Source organism: Populus alba, chromosome 18 (assembly GCF_005239225.2).
Source record: "Populus alba chromosome 18, ASM523922v2, whole genome shotgun sequence".
Classification (NCBI taxonomy): Eukaryota; Viridiplantae; Streptophyta; class Magnoliopsida; order Malpighiales; family Salicaceae; genus Populus; species Populus alba.
This window is the reverse complement of record NC_133301.1, coordinates 1,661,295-1,675,707: the sequence shown is the minus strand read 5'-3', so window position 1 is coordinate 1,675,707 and position 14,413 is coordinate 1,661,295. Positions and strand designations below refer to the sequence as shown.

Sequence of the window (14,413 nt, the reverse complement as noted above, 5' to 3'; positions counted from 1 at the left end):
TCATTCAACTTTTTAATTTGTAAGATTTGTTTTTCATTATTTTAATAAACTTGAGAAAAATAAAATATTAATAAGTTATTTTCCAGCTCATTTTTCATGACATAACCAAACACTGTAAAGTGTTTTCCAACTCATTTGCCATTACACTACCAAATATCGAAAAATACTTTTTCGAAATTCATTTTCTAAAAGAAAACTACTTTTCAGCAAACAAACGGAGCCTAGGCTTACAATTAAGATCATATATATGAAGACAATTTTGGTTGTACACAATGCTAATCTATAATAATTTCAAAACAATTTATCATTCTTAATATTATTATTGTTTGTTGTCATCTACATTCTTATCATTATCAATACCATTATTATAATTAATATATTAAACTACGCTATTAATCACCTCATGATAATTTTTTTTAAAAAAATTATCTTGAAATAAAGCATTAAACTACTATAACTAAAGTCTCAATATGAAACATTAACATCCATTAAAGCATCCTGCGTAACTTAATTCAAACTAAAAAGTCAAGAGTCCATCCTCTCAATTTTAGAATCTTATTGCGGGTTTCTCGCACACATTCTTGTTTTAAGTGCCTCTTATTTCTTCTTCTTTTTTTATTTTCAAAGGATTGTTACAGTGTCATTGAAATTCCAGTAATTGAACGTAAAAACTACTTCCATGACTAATTTCCACTCTCAATGTACAAAAGCTCCAATTTTTCGCTAATGTTAAACTGTTTACTTCCCTCACCTAATCTAAAACCCTAAATAAATTTCTAAGAACCTTAAATCTTTAAACAAAAAATGTCCAAATTAAACAGCATAAGAGCAGACAAATTCTTCACTCTTTATGCTTACTTAAATTCTTAACACACTCTAATCACAAAAATTGTTCATTTCACATTGCCTATTAAAGCCATTTCTTTCTTCTACTACTGTAAAATCAGTGCACAGCTAGCTAAAACCCTTGACGACTCACTTACTCAAGAACCCATTATTTCTTTACCAATTTAGAACTCTGTGCTCCAAAATAATAAAAAAAAACCCACAAAAACATCATGCTGAGTAAAAACTGATTTACTTATAATTTAAACTACCAAGCCTACCTGTTTGTTATAATGGGCAAAACACATTAAGATTAAAAATATTTCGCACATGGTGTCCCCTGATAATTTTGTCAAAAACAAGAGAAGAAAAGGACATTAAATGGCTAAAAATATATACTTGTAGATTAATTTGTAACAAAGCTCGATGGTATATGCCAATTAATTAAATTTGTTCCTTAGAATCGCCGAAGCCTGTCTAAAGATCTTCGTTCGTATGTCTTGTTGTCTCATGGTGGTAAAGAAAAAAGACGTTGTCTACAACCTGCTTACTATCAGTCAATCACTGTACAATCGTCATCCCTCTAAACTCCAAAGATGAACCAATTGTCTCCATTTTGTGTCCAGAATCTTGTTGCTGTGCTCATTGTAATGATGCAAGGAAAAACACTGCCACTGATTTCAACCTCCTCTTTCCTCCTCACTGCAGATTCAACAATCACTGCTCCTCGTAGACGGATTATGAAGCCTTGCTAGCCTTCAAAGCAAAGATACAAGACCCACAGTAATACCTTAATGGACGGCAACTATTAATGGATGACACTATCCATTGACTAATATTACCATTAATAGACGGCACTGTCCATTGACAAATGCAACAACCCATCCTTAATGTCAAAGTTTAGCAGCTATCATTGTTGAAAATAAGCTGGAGTTGGTCAATCATTCTTGACTGTAAATATACACCAAGAGAGCCAAGAAGACAGAGAGTTAGAGAGTGTAAGAGGAGGAGAAGAGAAGATTTAGAGGGTCGTCATCCCTCTAAATTCCGAAGATGAACCTATTGTCTCCATTTTGTGTCCAGAACCTTGTTGCTGTGCTCATTGTACTGATGCAAGGAAAAGCACTGCCACTGACTTCAACCTCCTCTTTCCTCCTCACTGCAGCTTCAACAATCACTGCTCCTCGTAGCTTTGGTGGAAACGAGACGGATTATGAAGCCTTGCTAGCCTTCAAAGCAAAGATACAAGACCCGCACAGTAATACCTTGAGCTCGTGGAATGATTCTCTCGATTTCTGCAACTGGCCAGGGATCACATGTGGCCGTCGACATGGAAGGGTCAGAATTATCAATCTAGTGGACCAAAAATTGGCAGGCTCCTTGTCTCCTTACGTGGGAAATATTAGCTTCCTTCGAGAAATAAGACTCGCAAACAACACAATTCATGGTGAAATTCCACCTGAAGTTGGGCGCCTGTTGAGATTACGAGTTCTGATGCTGACCAATAATTCCATAGAAGGCAAAATTCCAGCCAACTTGTCAGGCTGCTCCAGCCTTGCAGAGCTCTATATTGATCATAACAAGCTTGGAGGTGAAATTCCTATGGAGCTTGGTTTCTTGTCAAAGCTCACAATACTCTCTTTTCGTCAGAATAATCTCCAAGGAAGGATACCGCACTCCATCGGTAATCTTACCTCCCTTGAAAGTTTGTCTTTGAGAAGAAATGTTTTGGAGGGAAACATTCCCGATTCTTTAGGCCGACTGAAGAGATTAACTAGTCTTCTGCTCGGTGAAAATAAACTTTCGGGTCTCATCCCTCCATCTCTATATAATCTGTCGTTGATTACTACTTTCAATTTGGGTGGCAATGGATTTCGCGGAAGTCTTCCGTCGAATTTAGGCCTATCCTTTCCCCATCTTCAATGGCTTGCATTATGGCAGAACCAATTTTCCGGACCGATTCCAGGGTCGTTATCCAATGCTTCTGAGCTTGAAGTTATTTCTTTTACATATAACAGTTTGACAGGAAAAATACCTGATATTTTTGGAAAACTACATCGTCTATCTCGACTGCATTTCGGAAGTAATAACCTGGGAACCGGAGGAGATGATGAAATGGCGTTTCTTGCTTCTCTGACCAACTGCAGCATGTTGAAAGTTGTGAGCATCAACAACAACAGATTAGAAGGATCGCTGCCGATTACAGTAGGAAATCTTTCAACATATATGGCTTATTTCGGGCTCTCAGGAAATCACATAGTCGGACGGATCCCTTCAGGTATCGGGAACTTAGTTGACTTAACTTTCCTATACATGGATCGAAATCAATTCACTGGTGAAATTCCAACTTCTTTTGGTAATCTACGAAAGCTAGAGCAGTTTTCACTCTTTTCCAATAGACTGTCAGGAAAAATTCCATCTTCTTTAGGAAATCTGCCAATGTTGAGTGTCCTTTATTTAGATGATAACAAATTACAAGACACCATCCCTGCTAGTCTTGGAGGTTGTAAGAACTTGGTGTCGCTGCGCCTTTCTAGGAACAACCTCAATGGCAGCATACCAGAACAACTTTTCGGTACCTCCTCTGTATTATTTTCACTGAATCTATCTCATAACCAATTTACTGGTTCCTTGCCTTCAACCATTGGTAGTCTAAGAGGCCTGAGTGAACTGGATGTCTCTTGGAACATGCTGTCTGGTGAAATTCCAACTAGCCTTGGAGGATGCACCAGCCTCGAGGTCCTGCACATGGATGATAATTTCTTGCAAGGATCTATTCCTTCATCATTTAGTTCTTTGAGGGGAATTCAATTTCTTGACCTTTCTTGTAACAATCTGTCAGGCCAACTTCCAAACTTTCTTGTGACAATCCCTTTCATAAGTTTAAATCTTTCCTATAACAATTTTGAGGGGGAGGTTCCGAGGAAGGGAGTTTTCACAAACGAGAGTGCAGTATCAGTTGTTGGAAATGACAAACTTTGTGGTGGAATTTTGGAATTGCATTTGCCTGAATGTCCCGACAAAGAGCCAAAGAAGACAAAAATGTCTCGTCTGCAATATTTATTAGCAATCACAATACCTTGTGCTCTTGCTGGAGCCATCACTGTGTCGTCTTTCTTGTTTTGTTGGTTCAAAAAGAAAAGAAAGGAGCACTCTTCTGATACTTTATTGAAAGAGTCATTTCCTCAAATCTCTTACGAAAGGCTCTTTAAAGCAACCGATGGATTTTCTACACCCAACTTGATTGGAGTTGGTAGTTTTAGCTCTGTGTACAAAGGAAAGATTGATGAAGATGGAACACTGGTTGCAATCAAAGTTCTTAACCTGCAACGCCGTGGAGCGTCTAAGAGTTTCAAAGATGAATGTGAAGCCTTGAGAAACATTCGCCATCGAAATCTGGTGAAGATCATAACTTCTTGCTCAAGCATTGATTTTCAAGGTAATAATTTCAAAGCTCTAGTTTATGAGTACATGCCTAGAGGGAGTCTGGAGAAATGGTTGCATCCTACTCAAGAAACAGAGGATGATCAGCGGATCAATCAAGTTCAGCGTCCAAACCTTCTTGAGAGAATCAACATTGCCATTGATGTGGCTGCTGCACTTGACTATCTTCATCACCATTGCCACAGCCCAATCATTCATTGTGATGTAAAACCAAGTAATATTCTTCTTGATGAAGACATGATTGGCCATCTTGGGGATTTTGGGCTAGCTAGAATTTTTCAAGAATTTTCAGAACCAAGTCTTGAAAGCAGCTCGGCTGGAATAAAGGGAACTACTGGATATGCTGCACCAGGTAACAATTGTTCATTTCCTTTGCCCATTATTCCCCTTAACATAGCCAACATCTTAATTGAATAGTTCACCAAATACTTTGTTTGATCATAAAATTGTACTGTAATAACTTCATCTCCTAGTATATCTGTCATGTAAAAAGGAAAACAAAATCTTCTTCAGCTATATTTACATATATCTAAACTTTCTCGAGTGACAGAGTATGGCCAAGGAAGAGAGGTGTCAATAGATGGAGATGTCTACAGTTATGGGATCCTATTGTTGGAGATGATGACAGGGAAGAGACCTATCGATGACACATTTGAGAAAGGCCTTAATCTTCACAAGTTTGCCAACATGGCCCTGCCCGACCATGTTATGGAGATTACAGACCCAGTGCTTCTAAGTGAGAGACACTCGGAAAATGCAGCAAGCATGGAGGAGTGCCTGACTTCTTTGGTGAAAATTGGAGTGGCATGTTCCATGGATTCACCTAGAGATCGAATGGACATGAGCAGGGTTGTCCGCGAGTTGCTCATGGCCAGGGATACTTTTCAAGGAGCTGCAAGAAGGCCCAAAAACAACAACTATCCAGGTGCTCATGGTTTTCACAGCTAAGGTAGGATTCTCTGGAGAAAACAACGAACAAAAGTGCCTGAATATATCCAGATTTGCTGCTTAGGATGGCGATTATGGCTTTGAATTGTGAATGATTGAGCCCAACAAGATTGCCTCAATTTATTTTCTGGGCTTGTATGTTGAGGATCTTGCCCAGCCCGGTGATTAGCACTTATTCATGGGGTCAAACCCTATTATTTGTTTCTGTATTTTAAAAATATTAATATATTTAAATTAATATGTTTTTAGTGTTTTTTAATTATTTTAATGTGCTGATATCAAAAATAATTTTTAAAAAATAAAAAAAAATCATTAGCATATATTTTAGCACGAAAAATTATTTAAAAAACAATCACAACTACACTGTCAAACATGCTCACTTGTGATATTATTTTCAAACCATCATGAAAATTACCACATAATTTGTTTTAAGAGCATCATTTTTAGGCTAATAAGATTCATTTAATTTTCATGTTAAAATTTTATTGAAAATTATTTTTGAATAAAAATGATTTGATACAGAGTATTAACATGTTTAAAATAAATTATGAACTAGTTTTAAATTTATTAATTACATATAATCTCTTAGATTAAACTACACATTTGTAGAACGAGAAAGCTTCATGGTGTTACATAGCCACCATGGATTGTTCAATCATTGAGGTTATTGGGGGTCTGTGGGGTTGACGTGCCTCTGTGAGCAGCACAATATTCTTGCTGTCTGGGAGACTTTTTTTAAGGAAAAAAAATTAAATAATTTTCGTATAATTAAAACCACGTTTAATTCTTCGAATAATCCATTTATATCTGCATTATTATAGTTTGATAAATTCCTTTCTACTGTATACAAAATCGACTTTTTAGCTTTTTAGAGGAGAGAATTTCTAAGGGGTGCTTGGGGGAGGCTACACTGCTTACTTTTTTAAACATGGATTTTCTTTTTTTCATTTATTATGCTATTAGAAGGGAGATAATTTAGAGTATTTCTGGAGTAATTATTAATATTTATTTTCTGGAGAATTTAGATATATTTAGATATGATTTTGATATATTTATTAATTTTATAAAAATCATAGGCACATTATAAGGGGAAAAATCATACTTTATTTTATTTTTTATTTCAAATAATATTGTCTAAAGCAAGAGCAGAAAAACGCATTGAATTGCAAAATAAATAAATAAATATTATAAATTGATTTTGTTGGAAAATTCGAGGATATGCTGAATTAGTATTATTTTTATTGGTACAAGAGGATAGCCGATAAATTAAAAATATCCCTCAACAATTGCAGCAGAAGCATTTCCCAAATATCTTCATGTGTCTTGCTTGCTAGCTAAGACCATAATTATTAAATCTTACTTTGAGGTTCACCTCTCAGAAATGATTGGGATATTGATTAAACATATTAATTAATTTTTTTTAAAAAAATAAAAACAAAATTGTTTTAAAAAATTTAATCAAAGGCAATAGATTTTAACCAGATTTTATGTGGATTAACTACATCATGAGTGAACTTATGATTTTTTTACCAGATTATACCAAATTAATTCTTTTAATCCATGCTAGGTCTTGGATTGAGCTGTTAAACTAAATCGTATTTAATAATAATAGCTAAAACACATCCAATTGCTAGTAGCACTGGACGTAATGACAATAATATTTGATATAACAGTTATGAACACAATGGTAACATTTAGCTGTCCAGCCGGTAGATCTTATAAAACATTTTATGGAGCATATGGACAGTTAGCCATTGATGATATATATTTAAGGATGATAACATGTGTGGGTTTTATGGGTAAGGTTTTTTTTTGTTTTTATATGGGATGTCTAGGCCATCTTACACGTACCTGAACTAATCCACATGAACTATAAAATTAATGATTAAATAATTCTTAGTATCATTAATATTAGCAAATAGGTAAGGGTTTTTTTTGCTAGTTAAGGAGATATATAAAGCGTTAAAGATAACAGTAAATATTTATGGATTAGGTTTTGTACATCCGAACTCAAACTTAAAATAATAATCCAAACCTAACCTAATAATTCAAACCTAACCTAAACCCCATTGAATATAAATTGTTGATTCTAGATTTTATCTGATTAATTTCTGCTACTCATAACATTAAACTGAAATTTGAGTACTATAATTTTAGTTTAATATACATCTAATTTTTTCAAACTTTAAGTTTTTATTTATTTATAGGACAATTTCTAATCTAAAACTTGAATTTTTATCTTCAAATTTTACAAAATTCCCCTAACTATTAAGGGTTGATTAGAATAGATATCTATCTGTTTCGGGTAAAATTATTATATATTTTTAACCAGGATTATCCCTAAAGTACACGATACATCTGTCGTAATGATTGAAGAAAAATAATGTCCTTTCTCGTTTTGGCAAATTTTGGAAGTTGGAAGCTTTCGTGACCGCTCGTAGCAAGCTCAATCAGGAACCACGAGTCCCATCAATGGGGGTCCGATTAAATGTCTGAATCAAAGAACCACCAGGCAGAACCGTTTGTGGCTAGATTTGGTGGCTGATCATAAACCAATTGCTTTAGTTAGGGTTCATCAAGACCACCCAAGAGGAAATCACTACCTGGTTCGGTGGCATGCACAAGCTTGCCTGGAGAGGGAGGGCCCAACCTCTCATGGAATGTGGTGTTGCTCTCATTCACGAAAGCAGACTCTTTGAACCACATTCCATGCTGAATCTAAGCTGTCACTGGAGTCCAAACACAATAAGGCTATAGTAATGATGTAGATAGAGTTCATCTCCATGTTAAAAAATAATTTCAATTCAATAACTTAAATTATTAGATAAAATTTCAAGATATGTTTTATATTATTCTTTAACATATCCTCTCAAGTAAAAACCTTTTGAGTTTGAAACTTGCACAAGCTTATATTATCTTGTATTTAATGTTTTATTAAATAAATAGAGATGATAAGATTTGAACTCGTGACCGCTTAGTTATCAAGATTTTGATATCATGTCAAAAAATCATCTCAACCTAGTAGCTTAAGTTATTAAATAATATCTTAAGATATGATTTATATATATTATTCTCTAATAAATAAACCCTAATTGTAATTGTATTTCAAAATAGTGCACGACGATATCTAGGCAAGATATATTTCTTTATCATAAGACCAGCAGGTATATTAATTAACTAGGTAACCATATTCCATAATAAATCTCAAATAATAGAAAATAGTGGTTGGTGCTGCGATGCCTGGCTTTCTTGCGAAAGCAAGCAGTACACATGGGACCTCTTCTGCATATATCTTTGCTAATGCAAGCCCTTAAAGTTTAATTATTGAAAAAAGAAGTGTTTTGGTTTTGTATTTTGTACGAATACATGCAATTATGCCTGCCACCACCCTATTTATGGGATCCAAAAACTCAATTATTTCACTAGTGGGGAAGATTAGTGCAAGAAGATGTAGACAAATCAAGCAAAATAAATATATATTTTTAACTAAAATACATACATAATTAAAATTTAAAAGGGTATGCTTTCATATATGAACATCGAAGATATTGCTCATTTCTCTTGGTATTAGGACCCCTTGCCACCACCCTATTTATGGGATCCAAAAACTCAATTATTTCACTAGTGGGGAAGATTAGTGCAAGAAGATGTAGACAAATCAAGCAAAATAAATATATATTTTTAACTAAAATACATACATAATTAAAATTTAAAAGGGTATGCTTTTATATATGAATATCGAAGATATTGCTCATTTCTCTTGGTATTAGGACCCCCCCCCCCCCCCAAATCGCTGTAGTGGGAGAAAAAGTTGATGGTTAGCAAGACATAGGCCACCTGCCCCTTCATGAATGGGATCATAAGAAATTATACAAAAACAAGAAGAAAATGGCCGAATCTGATTTTACATAATGGAAGGAGTTTTCAATTTATCTTAGTCCCTAAATAAATTATTTTTCTTCAATATATATATCCTTTTGTCTGTATTTTTCATCCAAACTAATAGAAAAATCACATGATTTACAGATGATATTTTTAATGTAAAAAATACGCTTTACTTTGAATAGGGTGTCTTGTATTTTAAAGGTTGTGTCCAATAAATCTTTATATATTATTGTATCACTCATGTCCTTAGATTTTATTCAAGTTATTCTAGGGATGGTGGTTGATATAAAAACTAAAATTAGCTTGCCTTTGGGAATGTAGTACTTTTTTTTTTGTTAAACATTAATTTATTTTTATGTTTTGGATTGTTTTGATATACTGATCTCAAAAATAATTTTTTAAAATATAAAAAATATCATTTTAATACATTTTGACACCTAAAACACTTAAAAAACAACTACAACCACTCTCCCAAATTATTTAGAAGTCTTGAGAAAGTAATTCACTTGAAAAAATCTAGTTAATTTAAATTACGTATCATAATTTTAGTTAATTTCTTTTATGGAAAAAACTACATGTGATATCTTATAAACATGAGACAAACAAGTATTATTAAGATTGGAGTTTATTTTAAATATTATTTTTATCATAAATTAATTAAAAAAAGAGCAAATTATGCATTTATCTTGCATTTTTAGTTATTAAAATAAAATCGATTGGTAGGCCTTCAATTTATTTTCATTCTAAAATCTCTAGTTTTTTATTTTAACGTTTTTTTCCACAATAATATTTTAGGATTTAAATAATAAGAAGGTTGTAAGAAAAAATTAATAGTAAAAATAGTAATTTAATTGAGAAACAATTGTGAAAAAAAATAATGTTAAAAAATCAATTTGAAACTACCATATTGGTAAAGAAAAATAGCTTAAGTTCTTCAGATTTTGCCGATGTGTTTTCATTATTGAGCATGTTTAGGAATGCAGTGCAAATTATATTTTTTTTTAATTTTTTTTATATATAAAATAATTTTTTTAAAATAAAAAAATATATTATTTTGATACATTTCTAGGTATAAAGTATTTTGAACCGTGCTATTGTTACCACAATTTTAAACAGTTCACAATAGAATAATATGGAAAGAAAAGAAAAAAAAAAAAGAAACAGTAAGAAAGAGAGAAAAGAAATATCTTTCTTCTCAAAACAAATCCCTGTATTTTTAAATTAACCATCAACTTTTGTCTTCAAGTCCTCAAAATTTTTCATGAATTTTGTTCTATGTCGGCATCTGATTTGAATACTTGTAACCCTGGAATATATATATATATATATATATATATATATATATATATATATATATTCAAGCAGCTTGAAAATATCTTCAGGAGCCGGTCGGTAATTGACAAATAAATTAGCTGAAATCATGTTATGGAATCACAACTGTTAAATTCCGTCTGTTCTGGTAAGTCAACATGATTTTTTTAAAAATTCAACTCAAAGTTTACTCGATTTGATTGGTAGATTCAACGAATTAACTTGAAATCCTGTCAAAATTTATTTTAATATTTTAATTAATTAGAGTTTAATAATTTTAAATAATTGTATCCATGAAATATCTTGAGGCGCCGGTCATTGATCAACAAATAATTTAGCTGAAATCATATTATGAAACGGATAGAAAAAAGATCTTAATCCTCTCTTTAATTACAATTAAAGTACGTATTATTATTTAATCATATCAAGGAGCGTAAGACTTTGTCCCTTTCATTATCTCTCTAATAAAAAAAATAATTCAAACTTGAATCTTATCTTTCCTTTCAAAATTCCTTATCTCCTTTGCACTCATGATTAAATACTAGACAATAATGTTATTGATCATGTCAAAGGAAATTTCTTTATCATTGATTGATGAAGTTTACGGATTTAACTAATAAAGTTTTTAAGATGAAATTTAATATTAGAGGTTTTGAGAAAACAAATATTTTTTTTGGATATTTCTTTTTTTTATTTATTTAATTTGAAAATTTAATTTTTTCCCTTGTAGTATTGTTATGTTTTTCTAATTTTCTTTATTTAAAGGAAACTTTTTTTTTTGTTTTCATTATTCCTTATTATTGATTTTTTCTATGTAAAAGGATTTTTTATTCAATATTAATAAGATTTTTTTAATTTTTATATAAAAAATAATAATAATCTTTTTACAAGTAAACTTGAATGAATACAAATATTTTTTTTTTATAATAAACCTTACTATTCTTGGATGTCATAAGAATATTGTGATAGACATGTTCGTGGTGAAAGATGGTTTTATATATGTGTTGATAATACAGTAATTCATACCTTTTAAGTGTTTTTTAATTGAAAATATATTAATATAATATTTTTTTTATTTTTGATATTAATACATAAAAATTATATTAAAAAATTAATTTGAAAAACAAAAACTATTAAGATGTCAAAAGAGTACTAATGAGGTTATGCCCAAGAGTTTTTTTTTGTAAGAAAAAAAAATATATTTATTAGTAATTTTTTTCTTTTTATTCAATTTATGAATTTTTTTTTTCTACTTAGTACTATTATGTTTTTCTATTTAAAAAAAAGATTTCTATTTCTATTTCTATTTTTCTAATGATATTATTAAAGGTTTTTCTATATAAAATGTTTTAATAGTTTTTTGGCAAGTAGACTTAAATAAATAAAAATTTAATATTTTAGATGTTTCCCCATAAAAATTAAATATTTATAAAAATATTAAAAAAAAAACATGTAATAGCACAGAAATAGACACTCAACGTCTAAAAATACATGCCGACAAGAGTTGAACATTGTTAAAAGAATATCTCTAAGTAACCATAAATCACTAATCAAAGACTCCAATATTCAATTGTGAAGCATAGAACCCAGTAAACGTGTCTTCTCCTATAAGTAAAAATAAAAAACTTGTTTATATTTCAATTCTTGCAGCCCCCGAGGAAAAAAAAAAAAAAATCCTCGGTGCTCCTCTGTTGGCCTCAAAACAATCAAACAAATTTCCCTCCTTCTTCTCGATTTTATACGACCATCTCCTTCTTTTGACAACCCTTTTAATGGGATCCATCAAAATTAGCATCTCTTCCATCCTTTCTTGGATTCCCTTACATCATGTTGTATAGCCAGATCACCAAAGTCTCAAATTGAACCAAGAAAGAAAATCTCGATGACAAGTTGTTAAGCTTTATTCAGCCATGGAGGAGAGGCATGTTCTTTTTGGGAAGTATGAGATGGGGAGGCTACTGGGGAAGGGGACTTTTGCTAAAGTTTACTACGGGAAACACCTGGTAACCGGAGACAGTGTGGCTATCAAAGTTATAAACACAGATCAAGTCAAGAAAGAAGGCATGATGGAACAGATCCAGACAGAGATCTCAGTGATGCATCTTGTTCGTCATCCCAACATTGTTGAGCTCAAGGAAGTCATGGCTACAAAGACTAAGATCTTCTTCATCATGGAGTATGTTCGAGGTGGAGAGTTGTTTGCCAAAGTGGCCAAAGGAAGGCTCAAAGAAGAAGTTGCTCGAAAATATTTCCAGCAACTAATCAGCGCCATTGATTATTGTCACAGCAGAGGTGTTTATCATCGGGACTTGAAGCCGGAGAACATGTTGCTTGACGAAGACGAAAACTTGAAAATCTCTGATTTTGGCTTGTCAGCCTTACCTGAACAATTGCTGCAAGATGGACTTTTGCATACTATGTGTGGGACTCCTGCTTATGTTGCCCCAGAAGTTTTGAGAAAGAAAGGCTATGATGGATCAAAAGCAGATACATGGTCGTGTGGGGTGATTCTCTACGTGCTTCTTGCAGGATTCTTGCCATTTCAAGAAGAAAATGTTATGAAGATGTACAGGAAGATCTTCAAGGCTGAATATGAGTTCCAGCCATGGTTTTCAACAGATGCTAAGAGGTTGATTTCAAGACTTCTTGTTGCTGATCCTGAAAGGAGAATCACAATTCCTGCCTTAATGAGAAATCACTGGTTTCTGAAAGGGTTTTTAAGACCGACGGCCTTTTCAATTCAAGAATCAATCATGGATAAAACAGAACAGGATCAAGATCTTGATTCTTGTTCTGCTGTCAAGCCTAAAGTATCATCACCAAGATTCTTCAATGCATTCGAGTTCATCTCTTCAATGTCATCTGGGTTTGATCTGTCCAGTCTTTTTGAGACCAAGAAGAAACCAGGGTCGATGTTCACTTCAAAAGTGTCAGCAAGTGCTATCATGGAAAAGATTGAAGGGGTTGCAAAAGGGCTGAATTTTAAGGTAGCAAGAGTTAAAGATTTCAAGGTGAGGTTACGAAGTCCATGTGAGGGAAGAAAGGGGAAGCTGGCAGTGACAGCAGAGGTGTTCGAGGTGGCACCGGAGGTTGCTGTGGTGGAGCTCTCCAAGTCTTCGGGAGATACCTTGGAGTACGCCAAGTTCTGCAAGGAAGATGCTAGGCCTGCACTAAAAGACATTGTTTGGACATGGCAAGGAGACAATGTTTGTACTAATGATAACAACAATAGTCAAGTAGAAGATTGTGATATTCAAGTGTTGTAGGAAGGCTGTGATCTTAACTGGGGAAGTTTTACGATTTTCTGTCCTCTGTAAATAAGTTTTTGGGAAGTAAATTAATGCAGAGGATGGGTGTCTTTGTTGAGCACAAAATAACCAGAAAGTTTTACACTCTCTTATGATCATCTTATTTAGTTTCAATATTGGATCATCTCAATATCAGTGAAACTTGTATGCTTGATGGAGGAAAAGAATTTTGGATGCCACCAATATAATTTGATTGTTTGTTAAAAAAATTCAGAGAGTGTAGTTACAGTTGTTTTTTAAAATATTTTTTTACTTGTAAATATATTAAAATAATATTTTTTTATTTTTAACATTAACACATTAAAATAATTTTAAAATACTAAAAAAATTAATTTTTTTAAAAATATAAAAACAAATAAAATATTAAATTAGTTTAGAAAACATATCCACTGGCCGGTAGTTGTACAAATGGTAGGAGGAAATGAAAGTGGTTATGCTTTCATTGTCGTGTTGGTTTCCCTCCCAACTATTTATGTTAATGTTCTTTATTTGAGACACGCGTTCAACCATCATGGGTTTAACTATCATTTCTCTAGTAGGAGAGACAAAACTAGAAACTATAAGAGAAGTTTTGGATTTTGCTCGATGTAATATATGAATGGTGATGACGTACTAAAATCAGTATATTCAAGTAGTAATAGGATATTTGAATTTAGGTTAATCAAATATTTATATTATTAATTTTTTTTTAG

At 32.5% G+C, this 14,413-nt stretch overlaps 2 protein-coding genes across 2 annotated transcripts; both read left to right on the top strand.

The window, feature by feature from the left end:
• Window positions 1-1,814: 1,814 nt before the first annotated feature.
• Window positions 1,815-5,401, top strand: LOC118051117 (putative receptor-like protein kinase At3g47110). The gene is made up of 2 exons (XM_035061670.2): window positions 1,815-4,621; window positions 4,820-5,401. The coding sequence occupies exons 1-2, from the start codon at window positions 1,879-1,881 to the stop codon at window positions 5,215-5,217; spliced, it is 3,141 nt and encodes a 1,046-aa protein (XP_034917561.1). The 5' UTR covers window positions 1,815-1,878; the 3' UTR covers window positions 5,218-5,401.
• Window positions 5,402-11,975: 6,574 nt separating this feature from the next.
• LOC118051118 (CBL-interacting serine/threonine-protein kinase 5) lies at window positions 11,976-13,835 on the top strand. The gene has a single exon (XM_035061671.2). The coding sequence runs from the start codon at window positions 12,324-12,326 to the stop codon at window positions 13,677-13,679; it is 1,356 nt and encodes a 451-aa protein (XP_034917562.1). The 5' UTR covers window positions 11,976-12,323; the 3' UTR covers window positions 13,680-13,835.
• The last annotated feature ends 578 nt before the right edge of the window (window positions 13,836-14,413 follow it).

Excerpts from the sequence above, each read along its gene's own strand:
- LOC118051117 (XM_035061670.2), top strand. The coding sequence starts at position 1,879 with ATGAACCTATTGTCTCCATTTTGTGTCCAGAACCTTGTTGCTGTGCTC. Across the intron at positions 4,622-4,819 it reads TACTGGATATGCTGCACCAG|AGTATGGCCAAGGAAGAGAG; the intron begins GTAACAATTGTT and ends CTCGAGTGACAG.
- LOC118051118 (XM_035061671.2), top strand. The coding sequence starts at position 12,324 with ATGGAGGAGAGGCATGTTCTTTTTGGGAAGTATGAGATGGGGAGGCTA.